Genomic DNA, 21313 nt, shown 5'->3' with positions numbered 1-21313 from the left:
AGATCCCCTGACAGAAGATACAGTCCAGGATAGCAGAGAGGCTATAGACCAAGAAGTAATGGGATCTTGTCAGAAAGATGTTACAATAAACTGTGAATTCAATTGGCACAGGTAGTCTGGAAGATTCTTTTTTATTCACGGGATGTGGATGTTGCTGGCTAAGCCCAATTACCCTGGAGAAGGTGGTGGTGAGCTGCCTTCTTGAATAACTGCAGTCCTTAGAGCAGTGCTGTTCAGAAAGAAGCTCCAGAATCTTAACTCAATGACTATTAATGAACAGTGATATCGTTCCGAGTCAGGATAGTGTGTGTGGCTTGGAGGGAAACTTGCATGGGGCACTAATTATGCATTAGTGATGATAGAACAGATGTTGAAGGTGGTGGGTGGGGTACCAATCCAACAGGCTGCTTTGTCCCATATGGTTCAAGCTTCCTGAGTGTTGACGGAGCTGCACCAGTCCTGACCAGTGGAGATTACATTCCTGACTTGGGCTTGATAGATGGTGGACAGGCTTTGTGGAGACAGGGGGCTCATTATTCACTGCAGAATTCTTAACCTCTGACCTGCTCTTGTCGTCACAATAATTATAAGTTTGGTCCAATTCAGTTTCTGGAAACCTGATAAGCCTCAGAATATTGGCAGTAAAGGAGTGTAAGTCATGGGGCAATGGTTAGATTCTCCTTAATGGTGACGTTCATTGCCTGTAACTTGCGCAGCACAACTACCACTTGCTTCTCTTCAGCTCAAAACTAGTTATGTTCCGTGGATATGGACTCCTTCAGCATCTGAGGAGCTATGAGTGGTGCTGAACATTGCACAATCAACTGAGAACATCCCCACGTACGACCTTCTGACGGAGGGATGGCATTTGATCAAATAGTTGAAGATGGTTGAGCTCAGGGCACAAATTTACGTAACCCCCGCAGTGATGCTTTGGAGTTGGGGCAACTGACTTCCAACAACCACAACCACTTGCTTTATGGTAAGGTTCCAGCCAGCAGAGGGTTTTTCACCTGATTCTTACTGACTGCAGCTTTGCGACGGCTCCTTGATGTCATATTTGGTTGAATGGCACCTTGATGTTAAGAGCAGTTATCTACCCCTCAGCATATATTCACAGAATGCATTTGGAGTCTTAAAACTGTACCACTGGAACCAAGCAGGGATTAAGATATTTTAGACCTGATAGTATGTTTTGAGATACAACTCATCAATAGTATAGGATTCTCTGGATAAGAATGATCAGGATGTGGTAGAATTTTACATCAAGGTCGAGGTTGAGAATTCGGTCTGAAACTGTTTAATATCTTCAACTTTCATTGAAGATAATTCAGGAGTATAAAGGCAGAGTTGAACTGGGAAAATAGTTTAAAAGGTAAGACCATAGAGAAACAATGGCAGATGTTTCAGGGGATATTTCATAACTCTGAACAAAAATATTGTCAATTTAGAATGAAAGGATGTACAGCTAGAATGCACCATGGTGCCATCTGTTGCTATCTAAGAAAGTTAAAGATAGTATAAATTGAAAGAAAGATTGGAAAATTGTGGAACTGGAAATATTTCAGATGTGAACAAAAGATGACCAAAGTAATAATGAGGGAGACATTAATATAAATACAGTAAAGGCTTCCACAAGTGTATCAAAAGGAAAAGAGTAAAGACAGTGAATAATGGCTCATGAGAGGGTGAGACTGGGGAATTCATGAAGGGAAATGAGGGTAATGGCACAAGCTTTGAACCAATATTTTCCATCTGATTTCACAGTAGAAAACATACAAAAAATATCAATGGGCGAAAAGTAGGGAGCGAAAGGGAGAAGGAAATCCTCAAGGAAACATTGAGGAAAACTGAGAAGATGAAGTTAACAGGTTCCCTGGGACCTAAAGACTTGGATCCCAGGTATGCAAAGAGTCCAACCCCACATCGTACCATCAGAGCTTTATTTCTTTTAATAATACTCCATAAACTTCAACCCCTAATTACTAGCTCCCATATTTATACAACCAACTCACACTCAATTCATCCTCAATTAATACAGACATAAAACCTGTTCCCTCACTTCGTTAGTTCTCAGGCATCCCTTCAGACTAAATTAGATGATAACATGGAGGATTATAAGAGTTGACTGCAGAGATGAGATTAAATTAGGTTCCCTACAGTGTGGAAACAGGTCCGACAGCCCAACAAGTCCACATCGCCCCTTGCAGCATCCCACCCCACCCCTATAACCCAAACACCACTGAACACGATGGGCAATTCAGCATGGCCGATCCACCTAGCCTGCACATCTTTGGACTGCGGGAGGAAATTGGAGCACATGGAGCAAACCCATGCAGACACAGGGAGAATGTGCAAACTCCGCACAGACAGTTACCCAAGGCTGGAGTCGAACCCGGGCCCTGGCGCTGTGAGGCTGAAGAGCTAACCACTGAGTCACCGTGCTGCCCAAATGGATGTATTGGCTGTAATCTTTTCTAGATTGTGGAAAGATCCCAGCAGAATGCAGCGAAGTACGAATTTACTTTGTCTAAAGTTTGTCATTGGGAAATTGCTAGAATTTATTATTGAGAAGGCAGCAGCAAACCATTTAGATCATATTCAGGCAGATTTGATAAGTTAAGTGAAAAGGATAAATTTAAAAATATGGTGAATCCATTTGAGTTTCTACTTCAAGGAATTCTAATTCTTCAACAAACCGGGTCGTTGAAGCGAAATTAGCAGATGTCGTTAATTTGGATTTCCAAAAGGCATACATGAAGCACAAAAATTTAGCTTCTATGCACAGCATGTATTTTAGAAGGCACGTGAGGTGCAAATCTTTATTTCAAGGAGGGAAGGAGTGAAAATCTTTCCACACAAGACATTGGTGACGCCACTCAAGGAGCACAGTGTACAGTTTTGGTCTATTAAGCGAGGATATGCTTACAACAGCAGTTCTCAGAACGTTCATGATGTTAATTCCAGGGGTAAAAAGGGTTATTTTGTGCAGAGTGAACTGGACCATGTTCAGGCTCAGCTGATAACATGCTGGGTCAAAATCCAAAATTCCCTCCCTAATGACATTGTATCTACCAACAGCAAATGTACTTTCAGCAGTTCAAGAAGGAAACTAACTGCTACCTTCTCAAGGGCAACGAGGGACAGTTGTGCTTCAGACCTCAAATGCCCGTTCTCATTTAGAAAATAATCTACGCCTCCATTTTTCCTACCAAAGCACATAACCTCACAGTGTCCCACACAGTCTCTGTCTGCCACTTCTTTGCCCAGTCTCCGAGCCTATGCAAGTCCTTCTTCAACTTCCTCACTGCTATCTGTCCCTCCATCTGTCACTGTGTCGACTGTAAACTCAGCAACAATGTCTCAGTTGCTTCGTACATATCATTAAGGTATTACGTGAACTGTTGTGGTCTCAACACTGATCCCTGCAGGACTCCACTAGTCACCAGCTGCCATCCTGTAAAAGACCCCTTTATCTACACTCTCTGCCTTCTGACAGTCAGCCAATGCTCTATCTATGGCAGTACCTTGCTAAAACACTATGGGCTCTCATCTTATTTGGTACCTTCTCAACAGCGTTCTGGAAATCCAAACAAATCACATTCACTGGCTTCCTTTTGTCTAACTTGCTCACTTTCTACTCAAAGAATTCTAACAGATTTGTCAAGTATAACTTCCCCTCGATGAAGCTGTGCTGATTCAGCCCGATTTTGTCATGTACTTCCAAGGTCTCTGCAATCTCATCCTTAATAATGGACTCTAAAATCTTACCAATGATTGAGGTCAGGATAACTGGCCTATAATTTCCCTTCTTCTGCCTCTCTCTTTTCATAAACAGGGGTGTTGCTTTAGCCATTTTCCAAATCCCTGAGATCCTCCCTATCTCCAGTGATTCCTGAAAGATCACCACTAATGCCTCAACAATTTCCTCAGCTATCTCCTTCAGAACTCTGCAGTACAGTCCATCTGGTCCAGGGGTGATTGGTCCACCTTCAGACTTTTCTGCTTCCCGAGCACCTTTTCCTTAGTTATGGCTATGAAATTCACCACTGCCCCTAACTCTCAAAGTTTTAGTATGCGATGGGTGTTTTCCACCATGAAGACTGATACAAAGTACCTGTTCAGTTCCTCTTCCATTTCTTCATTCCTCATACTGATTCTTCAGCCTCCTTTTCCAGTGATCTACTGCTACTTTTTAATGTCAGTTGCAATACTGGTCGAAGACGATATCACAGCTGTACTGAAGGAGGGCCCCATGGAGGGCTCAAGCATTGAGGCAATATGGGTAGAACTCAGAAATAGGAAGGATGCAGTAACAATGCTGGGGCTGTACTACAGGCCTCCCAACAGCGAGCGTGAGATAGAGGTACAAATATGTAAACAGATAATGGAAAGGTGTAGGAGAAACAGGGTGGTGGTGATGGGAGATTTGAATTTTCCCAACATTGACTGGGATTCACTTAGTGTTAGGGGTCAAGATGGAGCAGGATTTGTAAGGTGTGTCCAGGAGGGTTTTCAAGAGCAGTGTGTATGTAGTCCAACTCGGGAAGGGGCCATACTGGACCTGGTGCTGGGGAATGAACCCAGCCAGATGGTTGAAATTACAGCAGGGAGTGACTTTGGAAATAGCGACCACAATTCCCTAAGTTTTACAATACTCATCGACAAGGATGGCAGTGGTCCTAAAGGAAGAGTTCTAAACTGGGGGAAGGCCAACTATACCAAGATTTGGCAGCATCTGGGGAATTTAGATTGGGAGAAACTGTTTGAAGGTAAATCCACATTTGATATGTGGGAGGCTTTTAAAGAGAGTTTGATTAGCGTGCAGGACATGTTCCTGTGAAAATGAGGAACAGAAAAGGCAAGATGAGGGAACCATGGGTGACAGATGAAATTGTGAGACTAGCCAAGAGGAAAAAGGAAGCATAGATTAGGTCCAGGCGACTGAAGAGAGATGATTCTTTGGAAGAACACGGGGAATTTCGAGCGCATCTGAAACGAGGGATGAAGAGGGCTAAGAGAAGACATGAGATATTGCTGGCAAACATGGTTAAGGAAAATCCCAAAGCCTTTTATTCATATATAAAGAGCAAGAGGATAACTAGCGGAAGGATTGGCCCACTTAAGGACAAAGAAGCAACGTTATGCACTGAGTCAGAGAAAATGGGTGACATTCTTAACAGAGATAATGGGAACTGCAGATGCTGGAGAATTCCAAGATAATACAATGTGAGGCTGGATGAACATAGCAGGCCAAGCAGCATCTCAGGAGCACAAAAGCTCCTGAGATGCTGCTTGGCCTGCTGTGTTCATCCAGCCTCACATTGTATTATCTTGACATTCTTAACAAATACTTTGCATCGGTATTCATCAAGGGGAGGGACATGACAGATGGTGATGTGAGGGATAGATGTTTGCTTACTCCAGGTCAAGTTGACACAAGGAAGGATGAAGTGTTGGGTCTCCAAAAAGGCATTAAGGTGGGGATCTATACCAGGTTATTGAGGGAAGCGAGACAGGAAATAGCCGGGGCCTTAACAGATATCTTTGCAGCATCCTTAGACACGGGTGAGGTCCCGGAGGACTGGAGACTTGCTCATGTTGTCGCCTTGTTTAAGAAGGTTAGCAAGGATAACCCAGGTAATTATTGACCAGTGAGCCTGACGTCAGTGGTCGGGAAGCTACTGGAGAAGATACTGAGGGATAGGATCTGTTCCCATTTGGAAGCAAATCAGCTTATCAGTGATAGGCAACATGGTTTTGTGCAGGGAAGGTCATGTCTAACCAACTTAATAGAATTCTTTGACGACGTGACAAAGTTGATTGAAAGGGAAAGGCTGTAGATGTCATTTACATGGACTTCAGTAAGGTGTTTGATAAGGTTCCCCATGGCAGGCTGATGGAGAAAGTGAAGTCGCATGGGGTCCAGGGTGTGCTCGCTCGATGGATAAAAAAAAAATGGGCTCGGCAACAGGAGACAGAGAGTAGCGGTAGTAAGGAGTTTCTCAAATTGGAGACCTGTGACCAGTGGTGTTCCACAAGGTTCTGTGCTGGGACCACTGTTGTTTGTGATATACGTAAATGATTTGGAGGAAGGTGTAGGTGGTCTGATCAGCAAGTTTGCAGATGACACTAAGATTGGTGGAGCAGCAGATAGTGAGGGGGACTGTCAGAGATTACAGCAGAATATAGATAGACTGCAGAGTGTGGCAGATAAATGGCAGATGGAGTTCGATCCGGGCAAATGTGAGGTGATGCATTTTGGAAGATCTAATTCAAGGGCGAACTATACAGTAAATGGTAAAGTCCTAGGGAAAATTGATGAACAGAGAGACCTGGGTGTTCAGGTCCATTGTTCCCTGGAGGTGGCAAGCCAGGTGAAGAGGGTGGTCAAGAAGGCATACGGCATGCTTTCCTTCATCGGACGGGGTACTGAGTACAAGAGTTGGCAGGACATGTACTGTTGTATAAGACTTTGGTTCAGCCACATTTAGAGTACTGTGTACGTTACCAAAAGGACGTGGACGCTTTGGGCAGGGTGCAGCGGAGGTTCACCAGGATGTTGCCTGGTATGGAGGGTGCTAGCTATGAAGAGAGGTTGAGTAGATTAGGATTATTTTCATGAGAAAGATGGAGATTGGGGGTACCTGATTGAGGTCTACAAAATCATGAGGGGAGAGACAGGGTGGATAGCAAGAAGCTTATTCCCCAGAGTGGGGGACTCAATTACTAGGGGTCATGAGTTCAGAGTGAGAGGAGGAAAGTTTAAGGGAGATAGGCGTGGAAAGTTCTATACACAGAGGGTGGTGGGTGCCTGGAACGCGGTGCCAGCGGAGCTGGTAGACGCAGCCACATTAGCGTCTTTTCAGATATATCTGGACAGATACCTGCAACAGGTATGAGATTGTTGCTCCCTGTACGGTTGAGGAAAAGGACTGTGGACAGGATGAGCCAGCTGACCATGGCACCGTGGCGCACAAGGTCATTCAAGAGGGGGGGAGCAAAAAGACAGGTAGTTGTTATCAGGGATTCTATAATTAGAGGGACAGATAGTATCCTGTGCAAGCTGCATCGGGCGTCCCTCACGGTGTGTTGCCTGCCCGGTGCCAGGGTGCGAGACATCTCCGACCGGGTTGAAAGGATATTGGAGCAGGAGGGGGAAGATCCGGTTGTTGTGGTCCACGTTGGGACTAACATCATAGGCAAAGCTCGGGTAGAGGTCCTGCTCAGGGATTATGAAACACGAGGAAAGAAATTGAAGTACAGGTCCTCAAGGGTCATAATCTCTGGATTACTGCCCGAGCCACGTGCCAATTGGCATAGGGAAAAGAAAGTTAGGGAAGTAAACATGTGGCGAAGGAATTGGTGTGGGAAAGAGGGATTCCATTTCATGGGGCATTGGCATCAGTTTTGGAACCGGGGGGGATCTGTACCATCGGGACAGTCTCCACCTGAACCGATCTGGAACCAGTGTTCTAGCAAAAAAGATGAATAGGGTGGTCAGTCAGACTTTAAACTCGTGAGTCGGGGGGAAGGGAAAGTGAAAGAGACAGGGAGTATGGAGTTAAATGGAAAGATAAGCAACAGGATAGCATGTGTACAGGAGGATTTAAGCTCGAGGCAGACTAGGAATACAGCAAAAAGGAAGGATAACTTAAGGCATCTTGGCATGTCCAACCTCTCTCATATTGATAAGAAAGCTTGCATTAAGACACTTCATCTAAATGCTCTTAGCATTCGCAACAAAGTAGATGAATTAACAGCACAAATCCTCTTGAATGATTATGATGTGGTAGGCAGCACAGAGACATGGTTGCAGGGAGCTCAGGACTGGCAGTTAAACATCCAAGGATTCACAACATATCGAAAAGAGAGGGAGGTGGGCAGAGCGGGTGGGGTTCCCTTGTTCGTTAAGAATGGAATGAGATCTACGGCACTAAATGACATAGGGTCAGAAGATGTGGAGTCTATGTGGGTGGAATTGAGGAACCACAAAGGCAAAAAAAACTATAATGGGAGTTATGTACACACCTCCTAACAGTGATCAGGATGAGGGGCGCAAGATGCACCTAGAAATAAATAGGGCACGTCAGAAAGGCAAGGTCACGGTGATCATGGGGGACTTCAACATGCAGGTGGATTGGGTGAATAATGTTGCTGGTGGATCCAAAGAAAAAGAGTTCATGGAATGTTTGCAGGATGGCTTTTTGGAACAGCTTGTGATGGAGCCCAGAAGGGAACAGGCTATTCTGGACTTGGTGCTATGCACTGAGCCAGACTTTATAAAAGATCTTAAAGTAAGGGAACACTTAGGAGGCAGTGATCATAATATGGGAGAGTTCGGTCTGCAGTTTGAAAGAGAGAAGGCAAAATCGGATGGAATGGTATTCCAGTTAAATAAAGGTAATTACAGGGGCATGAGAGGGGAATTGACGAAGATCGACTGGAAGCAGAGCCTAGCGGGGAAGACAGTAGACCAACAATGGCAGGAGTTTATACGTGTTACTGAGGACAGAGTACAGAGGTTCATGCCAAAGAAAACAAAGATTATCTGGGGTGGGATTAGACAGCCATGGCTGACAAAGGAAGTCAGGAAATATATCAAAGTAAAAGAGACAGCCTATAAAGTGGCCAAGAGCACTGGGAAATCAGAAGATTGGGAAGGCTACTAAAACAGACAGAGGATAACAAAGAGAGCAACAAGGAAGGAGAAGATCATTTTGAAGGTAGGCTAGCTAGTAATATTAGAAATGATAGTCAAAGCTTCATTCAATACACAAGAAACAAATGAGAGGCCAAAGTAGATATTGGGCCGCTCCAAATTGATGCTGGAAGGCTAGTAATGGGAGATCAGGGAATAGCTGAAGAACTCAATAAGTACTTTGCGTCAGTCTTCACAGTGGAAGACATGAGTAGTATGCCAACAATTAGGGAGAGTCAGGGGGCAGAGTTGAGTACGGTAGGCATTTCAAAAGAGAAAGTGCTAGCAAACCTAAAGGGTCTAAAAATTGATAAATCTCCTGGCCCCGATGGGCTACATCCTAGAGTTCTGTGGGAGGTGGCTGAGGAAATCGCGGAGGCATTGGTCGTGATCTTTCAAAAGTCACTGGAGTCAGGGAAAGTCCCAGATGATTGGAAAATTGCTGTTGTAACTCACTTGTTTAAGAAAGGATCAAGGCAAAAGATGGAAAATTACAGGCCGATTAGCCTAACCTCAGTAGTTGGTAAAATTCTAGAATCCATTGTCAAGGATGAGATTTCTAAATTCCTGGAAGTGCAGGGTCAGATTAAAACAAGTCAGCATGGATTTAGTCAGGGGACGTCGTGCCTATTAGAATTCTTTGAAGAGGTAACAAGTATGTTAAACCAGGGAATCCCAGTAGATGTTATCTATCTAGACTTCCAAAAGGCCTTTGATACAGTGCCTCACAGGACGCTGCTGAGCAAGGTGAGGGCCCATGGTGTTCAAGGTGAGCTACTGGCTTGGATTGAGGACTGGCTGTCTGACAGAAGGCAGAGAGTTGGGATAAAAGGCTCTTTTTCAGAATGGCAACCGGTGACGAGCGGTGTCCCGCAGGGTTCAGTGTTGGGGCCACATCTGTTCACCTTATATATTAATGATCTGGATGAAGGGACTGCGGGCATTCTGGCGAAGTTTGCCGATGATACGAAGATAGGTGGACAGTCAGGTCGTACTGAGGAGGTGGGGAAGCTGCAGAAAGATGTAGACAGTTTAGGAGAGTGACCCAGGAAATGGCTGATGAAATTCAATGTGAGTAAATGTGAGGTTTTGCACTTTGGAAAAAAGAATACAGGCATGGACTATTTTCTAAATGGTGAGAAAATTCGCAAGTCAGAAGTGCCAAGGGATCTGGAAGTGTTGGTCCAGGATTGTCTACAAGTTAACTTGAAGGTCGAGTCCGTAATTAAGAAAGCGAACGTAATGTTGTTGTTTATCTCAAGAGAGTTGGAATATAAAAGCAGCGATGTGCTTCTGAGGCTTTAGAAGGCTCTAGTTAGGCCCCATTTAGAATACTGTGTCCAATTTTGAACCTCAGGAAGGACATACTAGCCCTGGAGCATGTCCGGCGGAGATTCACACGGATGATCCCTGGAATGGTAGGTTTAACGTATGATGAACGGCTAAGGATCCTGGGATAGTCCTCGTTAGAGTTTGGAAGGTTGAGGGGAGATCTAATAGAAACTTGCAAGATAATGTATGGTTTAGAAGGAGTGGACGCTAGGAAGTTGTTTCCGCTAGGCGGGGAGACTTGGACACGTGGGCACAGCCTTAAAATTAGAGGGGGTAAATTTAAAACTGAAATGAGACGACATTTCTTCAGCCAGAGAGTGGTGGTCTTGTGGAATTCATTGCCGCAGAGTGCATGGAGGCCGGGACGTTGGATGCCTTCAAGGCAGACATCGACAAATTCTTGATCTCAAAAGGAATCAAGGGCTATGGGGAGAGTGCAGGCAAGTGGTGTTGAAATGCCCATCAGCCATGACTGAAATGGCGGAGTGGACTTGATGGGCCGAATGGCCTTACTTCCACTCCTATGTCTTATGGTCTTATGGACAGGTACATGGATAGGCAGGGAGCAAATGGACACAGACCCTTAGAAAATAGGTGACAGGTTAGACAGAGGATCTCGATCGGAGCAGGCTCGGAGGGCCGAAGGGCCTGTTCCTGTGCTGTAATTTTCTTTGTTCTCTTTATTTGTACTCTTGCCTTTCTCATACCTTTTCTAGCTGAAAAAAACTCATGCAATTTTTTTCCATATTACCCTCATTAATATTGCCCTCAAATTTCATCATCTTCCCCCTTATTGCCTTTTTACATGTCCGCCGCTAGTTTTCGAAAGGCTTCCCAATCCACTGGCTTCCCACTAACCACACCACATTTTATGCTTTTTCTTTTGCTTTCATCCTGTCCCTGACTTATCTTGTTAGCCGTGGTTGCTGATCCTTTCCTGATCTCAACTCCACTCTCCTGCCTGCTCCCCATGGCCCTTTCTCCCTATTTTTCATCAGAAACATATCTATTTCTTTCTTGAATCGGTCGATTGGTGCTGCCTCCATTGCATTCAGGGGCAATGAATTCCACAGATTCACAACTCTCTCCTCATCTCCATTTTGAACATTCCATCTCTCACTCGATAGCTACAGCTTCTTGTTTGAGACTGTCCCACAATGGCGAACATGTGCTCAATGCCCATCTTTTCAATCCCCTTTACTATTTTATATACCTCAATCAGAACCACCCCCTCACTCTCTCGAACACCAGCAAGTACAGGCACAAGCTACTCAGCAACTTCTCATATGACAGCCCTTTCATCCCGGGAATCAATCAGTCCAACCTCCTCTGAACTGCCTCCAGTGCAGATGTATCCATCCTCAGTAAGGGGATCAAAACTGGACACAATACTTTGGTCTCACCAACACCCAATGTGTTCGGAAAAACACTGTGTTACTTTAATGAGCCAGTCCTTTGGTGATAAATGCCAGAGTTCCATCTGCCTTTCTTATGCTATGCTCTTCCTGCATACCCACTTTCAGCTACAAAGACAGCCAGACAACTCTGCACTGACACACTTTGAACCTTCCCTCCATTTAAATAAAAATTCGCCCATTTTTTCATGGACAAAATAGGCAAGCCTTGTGCTTATGCACATTAACCACCTGCCAGATTCTGGTCCATTCTCCTCGCCTGTCAATATTCAGCTGTCTCTGTTTTATTTCACATCACAGGCTGTTTTCCCATCTCTTTCAGAATCATCCACGCATTCTGTTATGTTACATTTTGTCTCTGCTTACATATCATTTGTATACGTTACAAATAGTTCAGGTCAGAGACCTGAACCCCGCAGCAACCCACCAGTAACAATTCACCATCCAGGCAAAGACTCATTTATCCTGACACTCAGCTTTCTGTCAGTTAGCCAGCCCTTTATTCAAACCAATATTCTACCCTTAATCCCCTTGGATCTAACCTTCTGGTTCACTTTTTTATGCAGCAACTGGTCAAATTCTTTCTGGAAATCTCGATATGCCACATCCCTCGGATCCCTGTAGAAGATCCTCAATTCTGCCACCTCATCAGCTCCTGACTTCATTACAGCTTTTGTTCAAACATGGTCAAAAGAGTTGAATTCCTGAGGTGAGCTAAGGATGGCTACATTTGACCGAGTGTGGCATCAAAGAGCGCTCGCATAACTGGAGCTGGTGGGAATCCAGCAGAAACTCACCACAATGGATTTACGATCATCATTAGACGCTTAATTCCAGATTTTCATTGAATTTAAATTCCATTATGTGCCATGGTGGAATTTGAACCAGGTCCTCAGAACATTACCTGAGTGTTTGGATTAATAGTCTAGTCATAATACCATTAGGTCATCGCCTCTCATGATTGGCATTTTGGTTGTTAGAGGTCACCTGCAGGAGGTCCTGAGGGTACAGTCCGAAGCCTAACCATCTTCAGCTGATTTATCCCATCATCTCTCCATCATAAGCTCAGAACTGGGGATGTTCACCAGGGATAGCAGAATATTCAGCATCATTCACCACTCCTCAGATACTGAATCTGTCCATGTCCAAATGCAACAAGGCCAGAACGATGTCTCGGCTTGGGCTGGTAATTGGCAAGTCGCATTTATACTGCACAAATACCAGGTAATGACCATCTCCAGGAAGAGAAAATCCATAAATTGTCCCTTGACATTCAAAGGTGTCACCATCACTGAATTGTCCGCTATCAAAATCCCGGGTTTTACCACTGAACAGAAATTCAACTGGACTTCCTATTTAAATGCAGTGGCTACTAGAGCAGGCCCAAAGCTCCGATTACTGCATCAAGTGACTCACCTCCTGATTCCCCAAGCCTGTCCACCAGCTACATGGAACAAGTCAGAAGAATGGTGGAATAATCCCCACTTGCCTAGATGGGTGCAGATGCAAAAGCACTCAAGAAGTTCGACACCATCCAGGAAAAAGCAGCCTCCTCCCTGCAGTGCTCAATAGCAGCAGTGTGCACCATCTATGAGATGCACTGAGAAATCTGCAAAAGATCCTGAGACAGGACTTTCCAAACCTATGACAAATTTCATCTACAAGGGCAAGCGTAACAGATATATGGGAACAGCACCACCTACAACACCCTGTCTAAGCCACTCACCATCTCAACTTGGAAATATATTGCTGTTCTTTCACTACCACTGGGTCAAAGTCCTGGAAATTCTCCCCTGACTGACTGAGTCTACCTACAGCACATGGGCTACATTGATTCACCAATTACAAGGGTAACTAAGGATGGGAAGTAAATGCTGGCCCAGTTAGCGATGCCAATGGCCCAGAAACAAATAACAATTAAGTATCAAGGATAGGATTCTTGGCAGCGTGGAGGAACAGAGGGATCTTGGTGTGCAGATACATAGATCCCTTAAAATGGCCACCCAAGTGGACAGGGTTGTTAAGAAAGCATATGGTGTTTTGGCTTTCATTAACAGGGGGATTGAGTTTAAGAGTCGTGAGATCTTGTTGCAGCTCTATAAAACTTTGGTTAGACCGCACTTGGAATACTGCGTCCAGTTCTGGGCGCCCTATTATAGGAAAGATGTGGATGCTTTGGAGAGGGTTCAGAGGAGGTTTACCAGGATGCTGCCTGGACTGGAGGGCTTATCTTATGAAGAGAGGTTGACTGAGCTCGGTCTCTTTTCATTGGAGAAAAGGAGGAGGAGAGGGGACCTAATTGAGGTATACAAGATAATGAGAGGCATAGATAGAGTCGATAGCCAGAGACTATTTCCCAGGGCAGAAATGGCTAGCACGAGGGGTCATAGTTTTAAGCTGGTTGGTGGAAAGTATAGAGGGGATGTCAGAGGCAGGTTCTTTACGCAGAGAGTTGTGAGAGCATGGAATGCGTTGCCAGCAGCAGTTGTGGAAGCAAGGTCATTGGGGTCATTTAAGAGACTGCTGGACATGCATATGGTCACAGAAATTTGAGGGTGCATCCATGAGGATCAATGGTCGGCACAACATTGTGGGCTGAAGGGCCTGTTCTGTGCTGTACTGTTCTATGTTCTATGTTCTCTATCACCTATCTCCTCCTAATTCCAGTTTCTCATGCAGCACCATTCTGATTATTCTATAAAACCTGGTCTTTCTGTGGCAATGCTCAAAGCTACACACAGTACTCATTTGTGATCAAATCACATTCTGCACAATATTAAGAGCCATCACTGGCTGATGAGTATGATTGCCCAGCTTGGAAATTCCATATCACAGGTCATGAGCTCTGTGCGGGTTGATTAGCCTCAACTAGAGCCACATATCTGACCACATGTTTAGGAGGTCTTTCAGTGTGATGGAAGTGGTCTTGGCCTTGAGAACACCAGCATTCCTTTCTCCAGTTCCTTTCCCACACTTCAACTTCTTGTCTGGTGCTGTTGAAGAATTATGTGCCTTCATACAGGAGATTCACCAAGTTGGTTTCTTCTGAATGGGGATATCCCATACTTTGACCTCGATGTAGTATTTCTTGAAGGAACATTTCAAGGTCTTTGAAATGCTTCCTTTTACTTCTTGATCAGATGCCTTCCTTGAGTTGGCAAAAATTTACTTTGGTAGTCATAACTTAGGCATCCAAAGTACATGGCCAGCCCAATGGGGTTTGTTTCAAATCATCATGGCATCAATGCTGATGCTAGGAGGTTTTTCCTCCTAGCTGATGTGGAGAATCCATGACAAAACTGTGCTGAAAGGGTCTTGAAGTGGCAGCTCTATGTTATCCAGGTTTCACAGTCATATAGAAGAGGCTGAACGATGCATGCCTTGAACTCAAGGATCTTGCGATCAGCACAGATGTCACACTTGTGCATTCTCATCCTCTGGAGTCCAAAGGTGCCACTCGCAGATTGGACGTAATGTTAGAATCTCTGTATCGATGTCAGCCTTAAAAGAGAGAGAGCGTCCCATCTAAGGGAAATGTTCTACATTTGGGAGGATTTCTCTATTAATTTTGATGAAAAGATGGGCCACAACTTGACAGATTGGTAAAGGATTTGAGTCATCTTGAGGTTCGAACACAGAACATAACAGCGCAGTACAGGCCCTTTCGGCCTTGATGTTGTGAAACCAACCTGAAGCCCATCAAAACTACACTATTCCATTATCATCCATATGTTTATCCAACGACCATTTAAATGCCCTTCAAGTTGGCAAGTCTACTACTGTTGCAGGCAGGGCATTCCATGCCGTTACTACTCTCTGAGTAAAGAACCTACCTCTGGCTTCTGTCCTATATCTATCACCCCTCAATTTAAAGCTATGCCCCACCGTGTCAAACATGGCCATCCGAGCCAAACGACTCTCACTGTCCACCCTATCTCATGCTCTGATCATCTTGTATGGTTCTATTAAGTCGCCTCTTAATCTTCTTCTCTCGAACGAAAACAGCCTCAAGTCCCTCAGCCTTTCCTCATAACGCCTTCCCTCCATACCAGGCAACATCCTGGTAAATCTCCTCTGCACCCTTTCCAACGCTTCCACATCCTTCCTATGATGCGGCGACCAGAACTGTACGTAATACTCCGAGTGCGGCTGTACCAGAGTTTTGTACAGCTGCAACATGCCCTCATGGCTCCGAAACTCAATCCCTCTACCAATGAAGCCTAACACACGGTATGCCTTCCTAACAACCCCATCAACCTGGGTGGCAAATTTAAGGTTGAGGCTAATTCTTCAGTATACTTCTGCAAAGGCCTTGAGGGAGATTTGAAGACTTCTGCGAGCGGAAATGACGTTGTGAACCACATACTGAAGCTCCATAAGCGAGGTCAGTGTCATTTTCTTCGGTGATTTTAACTGGTTGAGGTGAAAAGGTTTTCCATCCATCCTGTCCAGGCCACTGAGAAGCTTGTTCTTGATGAGATTAAGAATGGTGGTGACAAAGCTGGAGAAAAGAGTGGGCGTGAGCCTCAACTTGACCTCAAAGAGCTTCTGCACAACATTGTATTTCTGGTATTGAAGCCTGATTTAAGCTGTTGGCCTTTTATCATTTTAGCAAACTACTTCAACTTTGAGGGCAGATTGTATTTAAATGGTTAAATCCCTAAGTTTCCACAGATCGGAATAATTCTATCAAGTGGAACAATGTATTACTCACTGAAGTGCAGTACTCCACCATTGGGTAATGTAACTTGTGCCCCTTGGATGTGCGTCCCGAAAAGAAACAGCTTTGGCAGATGTCATAATTTAAGTGTTTGAGGCTGCGGCACCTATTAAGGAAGAACAAGAAGTAAGAGAAATGTTCATTTTTGTTTGGATATTTTTAACCATCCAAGGAATGCAAGTTAAGTAGTTAAATTATGTATTTTTTTTATTTTGAAGAAACGGCAAAATTGTGTGGGGAGAAGCAAATGCTAGGTCAGTCGAGGAAAACTGTCCCAACTCCCCCAGTCAATTTTCATAATGGGATATCCCATCCCTGGAATTATTTAAATTGCTTCTGCGCTGCAACGTTCCCATAGTATGGAAGGTTTTCATCTGCCACGGTGGCATAAAGCTATTTAGAAGTAACCTTGCCAGAATCTTCCTGGAAAAGGTAAATCTGACGAGCAGCGATTGTAACATGTGAAGCTGTAAAGGCAACACTGAAGGAGGAGGACACACATTTTCAGCTCAGACAGCAGAAGGGAAGTACTCCAGGGAAAGAGAAGAAATAGCGAAGAAATAAACTGCAATAATGGCTGAGTCACAGTGGTATAGTGGCAATATCATTGAGCTAAATGCTCTGGAGAATGTAGGTTCATGTTCCAACACTGTAGCTGGTCAAATTTACATTTCATTAAAAAATACTCAGAACTAAAAGTTATTTCCAGCAACACTATCATGAAACTATCAACAAATGTTGGTAAAAACCCATCCGATTCACTCATGTCCTTTCGGGGAGTATTCGATCATCCTTACACCACTACATGTGGCTGCAGAGCCACAGCAATGTAGGTAGCTCTGAACCACCCTCCCAGCCATCCACTCAGTTCCACGGCAATTAGTGAAGGACAACAAATGATAACTTCACCAGTGATAGCCAAATCCCTTGCAAGAATGGAAAATGTTCTCATGAAATGGAAGGACTTGATCAATGTAGTGTGAAATTATCAACAGATGAATGGATAGAACTGCATACAGAATGTAGGTCATCAATACGATGAGATGGTGCAAAACAGAGGATATTGCCTTCAGGATTCCTGTCATGAAGCCAAACTCTGAGACTCAGCAAGCACTCAAATGTGTGAGCAGAAACTAAATAGCCATGAAAACCAACATAAAAGTACAAACAGCAGGCTCTTAAAATTTTTGGAGATATGCAAGGCAATATTAAATTATGCACTGAAGTGGTTAAGTTCAGTTAATCCTCTTGTAAATAGCACTGCTAACAGGAAACTCACTGTCAATTACAGATTAGTCCAGAATTTTCAAGGCAATAGATAAAGTGAAGCAGAATACCAGTTTCCGTGAGGAACAAACATAATTTGGAAGTTAAAGGGATGAAAGGAATTACTTTTCTGAACAACATTCGGAAGAAACACAGACAGACGGTTGATTGAGAAGATGAAACATGAGAAGATGGTAAGGAAAGAAATAGATTTGGAAGCAACAGTGTGGTAGAATTGTGGAAGTTCACTGGCCTCACGCAACATCAGGAACCAATACATTTGATCTTTAGAGAACAGAATGTCAGAGAAGGGGGGCTCTCTTCCCAAATGGTCAAGCTTACAAAATGTAGGAAAAAGGCTGCCTTCCTCTTGGTGCTTCTCACTGGATGAACACGCGAGGAAAGTTGTGCTTTTTGGTTGCGGACCTATTGGTGGTTGGTTCATTCATATCAGGCAGATTCTCCAACAGCGGGTGAAGGTGTGGTCACAGTCTTCGCTCGGGGCAACTGAATCTATTCCTCTTCTTTGTTCTTTCATGCAAGTTTTGTGTTTGGATTCCTGATTGCGGCTACAAAATCTCCTATCTGTCCCTCGAACTGTCAAGTCTGCGATCACTCACGTCCTGTTTACCTCACCCTTTTCCGCCGTGTCCCAGAGCCAATTACACTTTACTTTAAAGTAATTTTAAGTCCAAATCACAGTAAAAGGAAGCCATTTGGTCCATCATGTTTGAACTAGATCTCCAAATACATATCACAAATTAGTGCCTTTTCCTTAACCTGCACATTATTTCTCTTTAATTAATCAACTAGTGCTTTCTTGCATCTTTTACTGAAACTGCTTCCTCTAGGTAATGCATTCTATAGACTGTGATAAAGCTATTTCTTACACTGCAGTTACTTCTTTAGTCAATCACTTCAAACCTCTGCATCTTATTCTCAATTCTGTCACAAGTAGCAAAGTCTTCCCCTCGTCTACTCTGACCAGACCTCAAATGATTTTGCAAGATTCAAAATAATCTCTTCTAAGTCTCAGCATCTTCGAGGAAAGCTGTCCCAATTCCTCGAATCAATTTTCATAATGAGATATCTCAACCCTGGAATCGTTATTGTAAATTGGTCCTGCTCTGTCTCTCTCCAACATTTTCACAAAGTTCCCTTCGCACGGAAGGTTTTCATTTGCCATGGTGGTATAAACCTATTCAGAAGTAACCTTGCCAGAATCTTCCCAGCAATGCAAAGGCTGGTGATCTCATGGTTCTTTGAGCAATCTGACATTTCTCCTTCAGTTTTGTACAAGATATGGCATCTTAAAGATTCTGTGAAATCCTGCCCTGTTCCTCATAGTCCATGAAAAGCTAACAGATCTTGGCCTTCAGAGTTAGGCCACCATTCCTCAAGCTTCAGATGGAATTCAATTGACTCCGGGTCGTTGTTGCTCTTGATTTAGTTATGGCAGTCATAGTTTCATCCACAGTTGGGCTCTCACTCCAGTTCTTCTCAGACAGAGAGTTGTTTGATCAGATCAATGGCAGTAACACGCACCTTCTCCAAGATGGTCAATCGTAGAAATGTAGGAGAATAGTTAACCAAAAAGGTTCAATTACCCCTTAGAAATCCTGTCCAAATATGCATTTTAATTTACTAATTATGGACAAGAAGTTTTATCGATCATTTAGCAACACCACAGCAATCACTTTCATAGGATGCACACACACTGATTACAGGACTAATAAAAAGGCCTTTCTGTAAATTCCCAATAATTGCAAATTACAGAACCAACCGGAAGTCGAGTCACAATCCGTTCTGAGCCACAGTGTCTGTGATCAATGCAACTGCGAACAAAATACCAAAAGCATGCAGCACTCACCTCTCACAAAAAATTAAGGTAAAGAAGTTGATACTTAATTTGTCCTAATTACTTCTCTGGTCCATGAATTTGTTCGGGTTTTGTGATGATCTCAGTTGTGTTGTTGACTGATGGAGTTTCTAATAGAACATCTAAAGTAAAAGCTTTCTTTAAAAACTAACTCCCTCTAACTTTCTGCTGGTTTGCACATCTCACCTGAAACCTACGAGTGGGTACTCTTTGCAGATGTTACACTTAGCCTGATGTTTTGCAGTTTCAGCAGCTGCCACACAGTGTCGAACAGGCAGCCACACCATGGACTGAGGCTCCAATCTCATCCACTCTACAAAGTGTTTAACATCAATCTCTGGTTTGTTCTGGCCCTAGAAGAAAATAAAAGATCAGCTGCATGATTAATTATGTCAAGTTTACATCCGCTATCCTCAGACATATCTAATACACTATCATTGGGGTTTCTGACATTGTTTTTATTAAATTAATGATTAAAAACATTGACTATTTATAAACATGATAGCCTTGGATTAGTGGTGGTACATGTTGGCCTCTGGAACTAATTCAAACCGAAAATGAGCACAAAATTCATACTGGCAAGTAGACCCGCTTGACCTTCTGAAGTGGCGCAGAGCACACTTACATGTTGGAAGCAACTGCGGACACTTGGTTCAATGTTGCTGCCTCCAAATGAAGGTACCTCACCCAGCTGCCGAGGGATCTGGACTGCATTGTGAAGCAAAAGGCTCAGGCTTTGTTGGTCACATAATTCTGTGGGTTCAGCTCCTTGTTTGAAGAGGTCTGCAAAAGTTATCCATAAGAAAAAACTTGATATTCCGAAACTTAAGGGAGGTAGTTAAGAGTTCAATACATCCAATATATCTTCCTCAATTGCCTTGCTTTGTAAATTATCTTAAAACATTATTTTATGATCTTGATTGGCTATTTGCAAACAACTGTGGAAACAAAAACTTCTGTTTCTTGGCACCAATGGACAATGTATGTTGTATGATTCTCCAAGGAAGTCATTTCTTTCTTGATTGTAAATCTCAAACCTCTCTAATATCTCCTCGTTCTTTTCACAGAGATAATCTTTGTGTGGACCTGGAAAACATGGGCACTGTCCTCAATGAATACTTTGTGTCAATCTTTACAATGGAAAAGGACACTGCAAGTATTGATATCAGGGCAGAGGACCTAGGAACATCAGAAGTTTAGACATCGGAAGATGCAGCTGGTTCAGCAAATTTAAAAGTGGATACATCTACAGGCCGAACTGAAATGTATACCAGCGAGCAAGGGAAGTGAGGGAGGAGATATTTGGGCCCCTGTCAGCAATTTTCAAACCCTTGTCAATCACACGTGAAGTCATGAAGGACGATGAACATTGTCCTACGATGAACAAATGGAGAGAGGAACAGACCAGGAAATTAAAGGCCAGTCAGAAGAATCTCAGCACTGGAGAAGCTATAAAGAGGCATTCTTCGGGGTAGAATGTACTTGCATGAACTAATCAGGGATAGTCAGTATGGATTTGTTAAGGTGAGGTCACGTTTCAGAAATTTGATCCTTTTTTGAGGAGATGTTGGAGTGTTGATGAGCTTATGCATTCGATGTGGACTTAGTAAAGCCCCCCTTGGCAGACTGATCAAGAAAGCAACAGTCAACGGGATCAAAGGCAAAGAGGCACGCTGGAGCCAAAACTGGCTGAGGCAGAGAGCACAGGGTGATTGATGGTAGAGGGATATCTATTTGACAGGATGTTTGCTTTGAGTGGGGTTGTGCAGGGCTTGCCACAAGGACCCTTGAAATTTGTCAACGAGATTCATCATTTTGGCTTAAACACAGTGTGTATGACCGTGTTGCTAGCGAATGACTAATTTAGTGAGGAGGATATCGACGGAATGGTCATGTAAATAACAGCCATGGGATCAAAGGCAAAGTGGTACACTGGACCAAAAATTGGTTGACAGACAGAAAGAATAAACTTCAGGAGGAGATCAGCACACTGGTCAGCT

The 21313-nt window shown here is 43.7% G+C and overlaps 1 protein-coding gene across 2 annotated transcripts in view; it reads right to left on the bottom strand.

Annotated features, from left to right (window-relative positions):
• Positions 1–21313, bottom strand: part of LOC132207586 (utrophin-like) — a 138557-nt gene that overhangs the window by 7566 nt on the left and 109678 nt on the right. For both annotated transcript variants that reach the window (XM_059643541.1, XM_059643542.1), the window contains exons 2-3: positions 19939–20096; positions 19500–19666 (exon numbers count right to left, since the gene is read on the bottom strand). In XM_059643541.1, coding sequence (XP_059499524.1) covers positions 19500–19666; positions 19939–20096 — 325 coding nt within the window. The remainder of the gene's footprint in view (positions 1–19499; positions 19667–19938; positions 20097–21313) is intronic.

Source organism: Stegostoma tigrinum, unplaced genomic scaffold (assembly GCF_030684315.1).
Source record: "Stegostoma tigrinum isolate sSteTig4 unplaced genomic scaffold, sSteTig4.hap1 scaffold_105, whole genome shotgun sequence".
In the NCBI taxonomy this organism is placed as follows: Eukaryota; Metazoa; Chordata; class Chondrichthyes; order Orectolobiformes; family Stegostomatidae; genus Stegostoma; species Stegostoma tigrinum.
The sequence above is the reverse complement of the archived record's forward strand: the minus strand, read 5'-3'. Positions and strand labels throughout refer to the sequence as shown.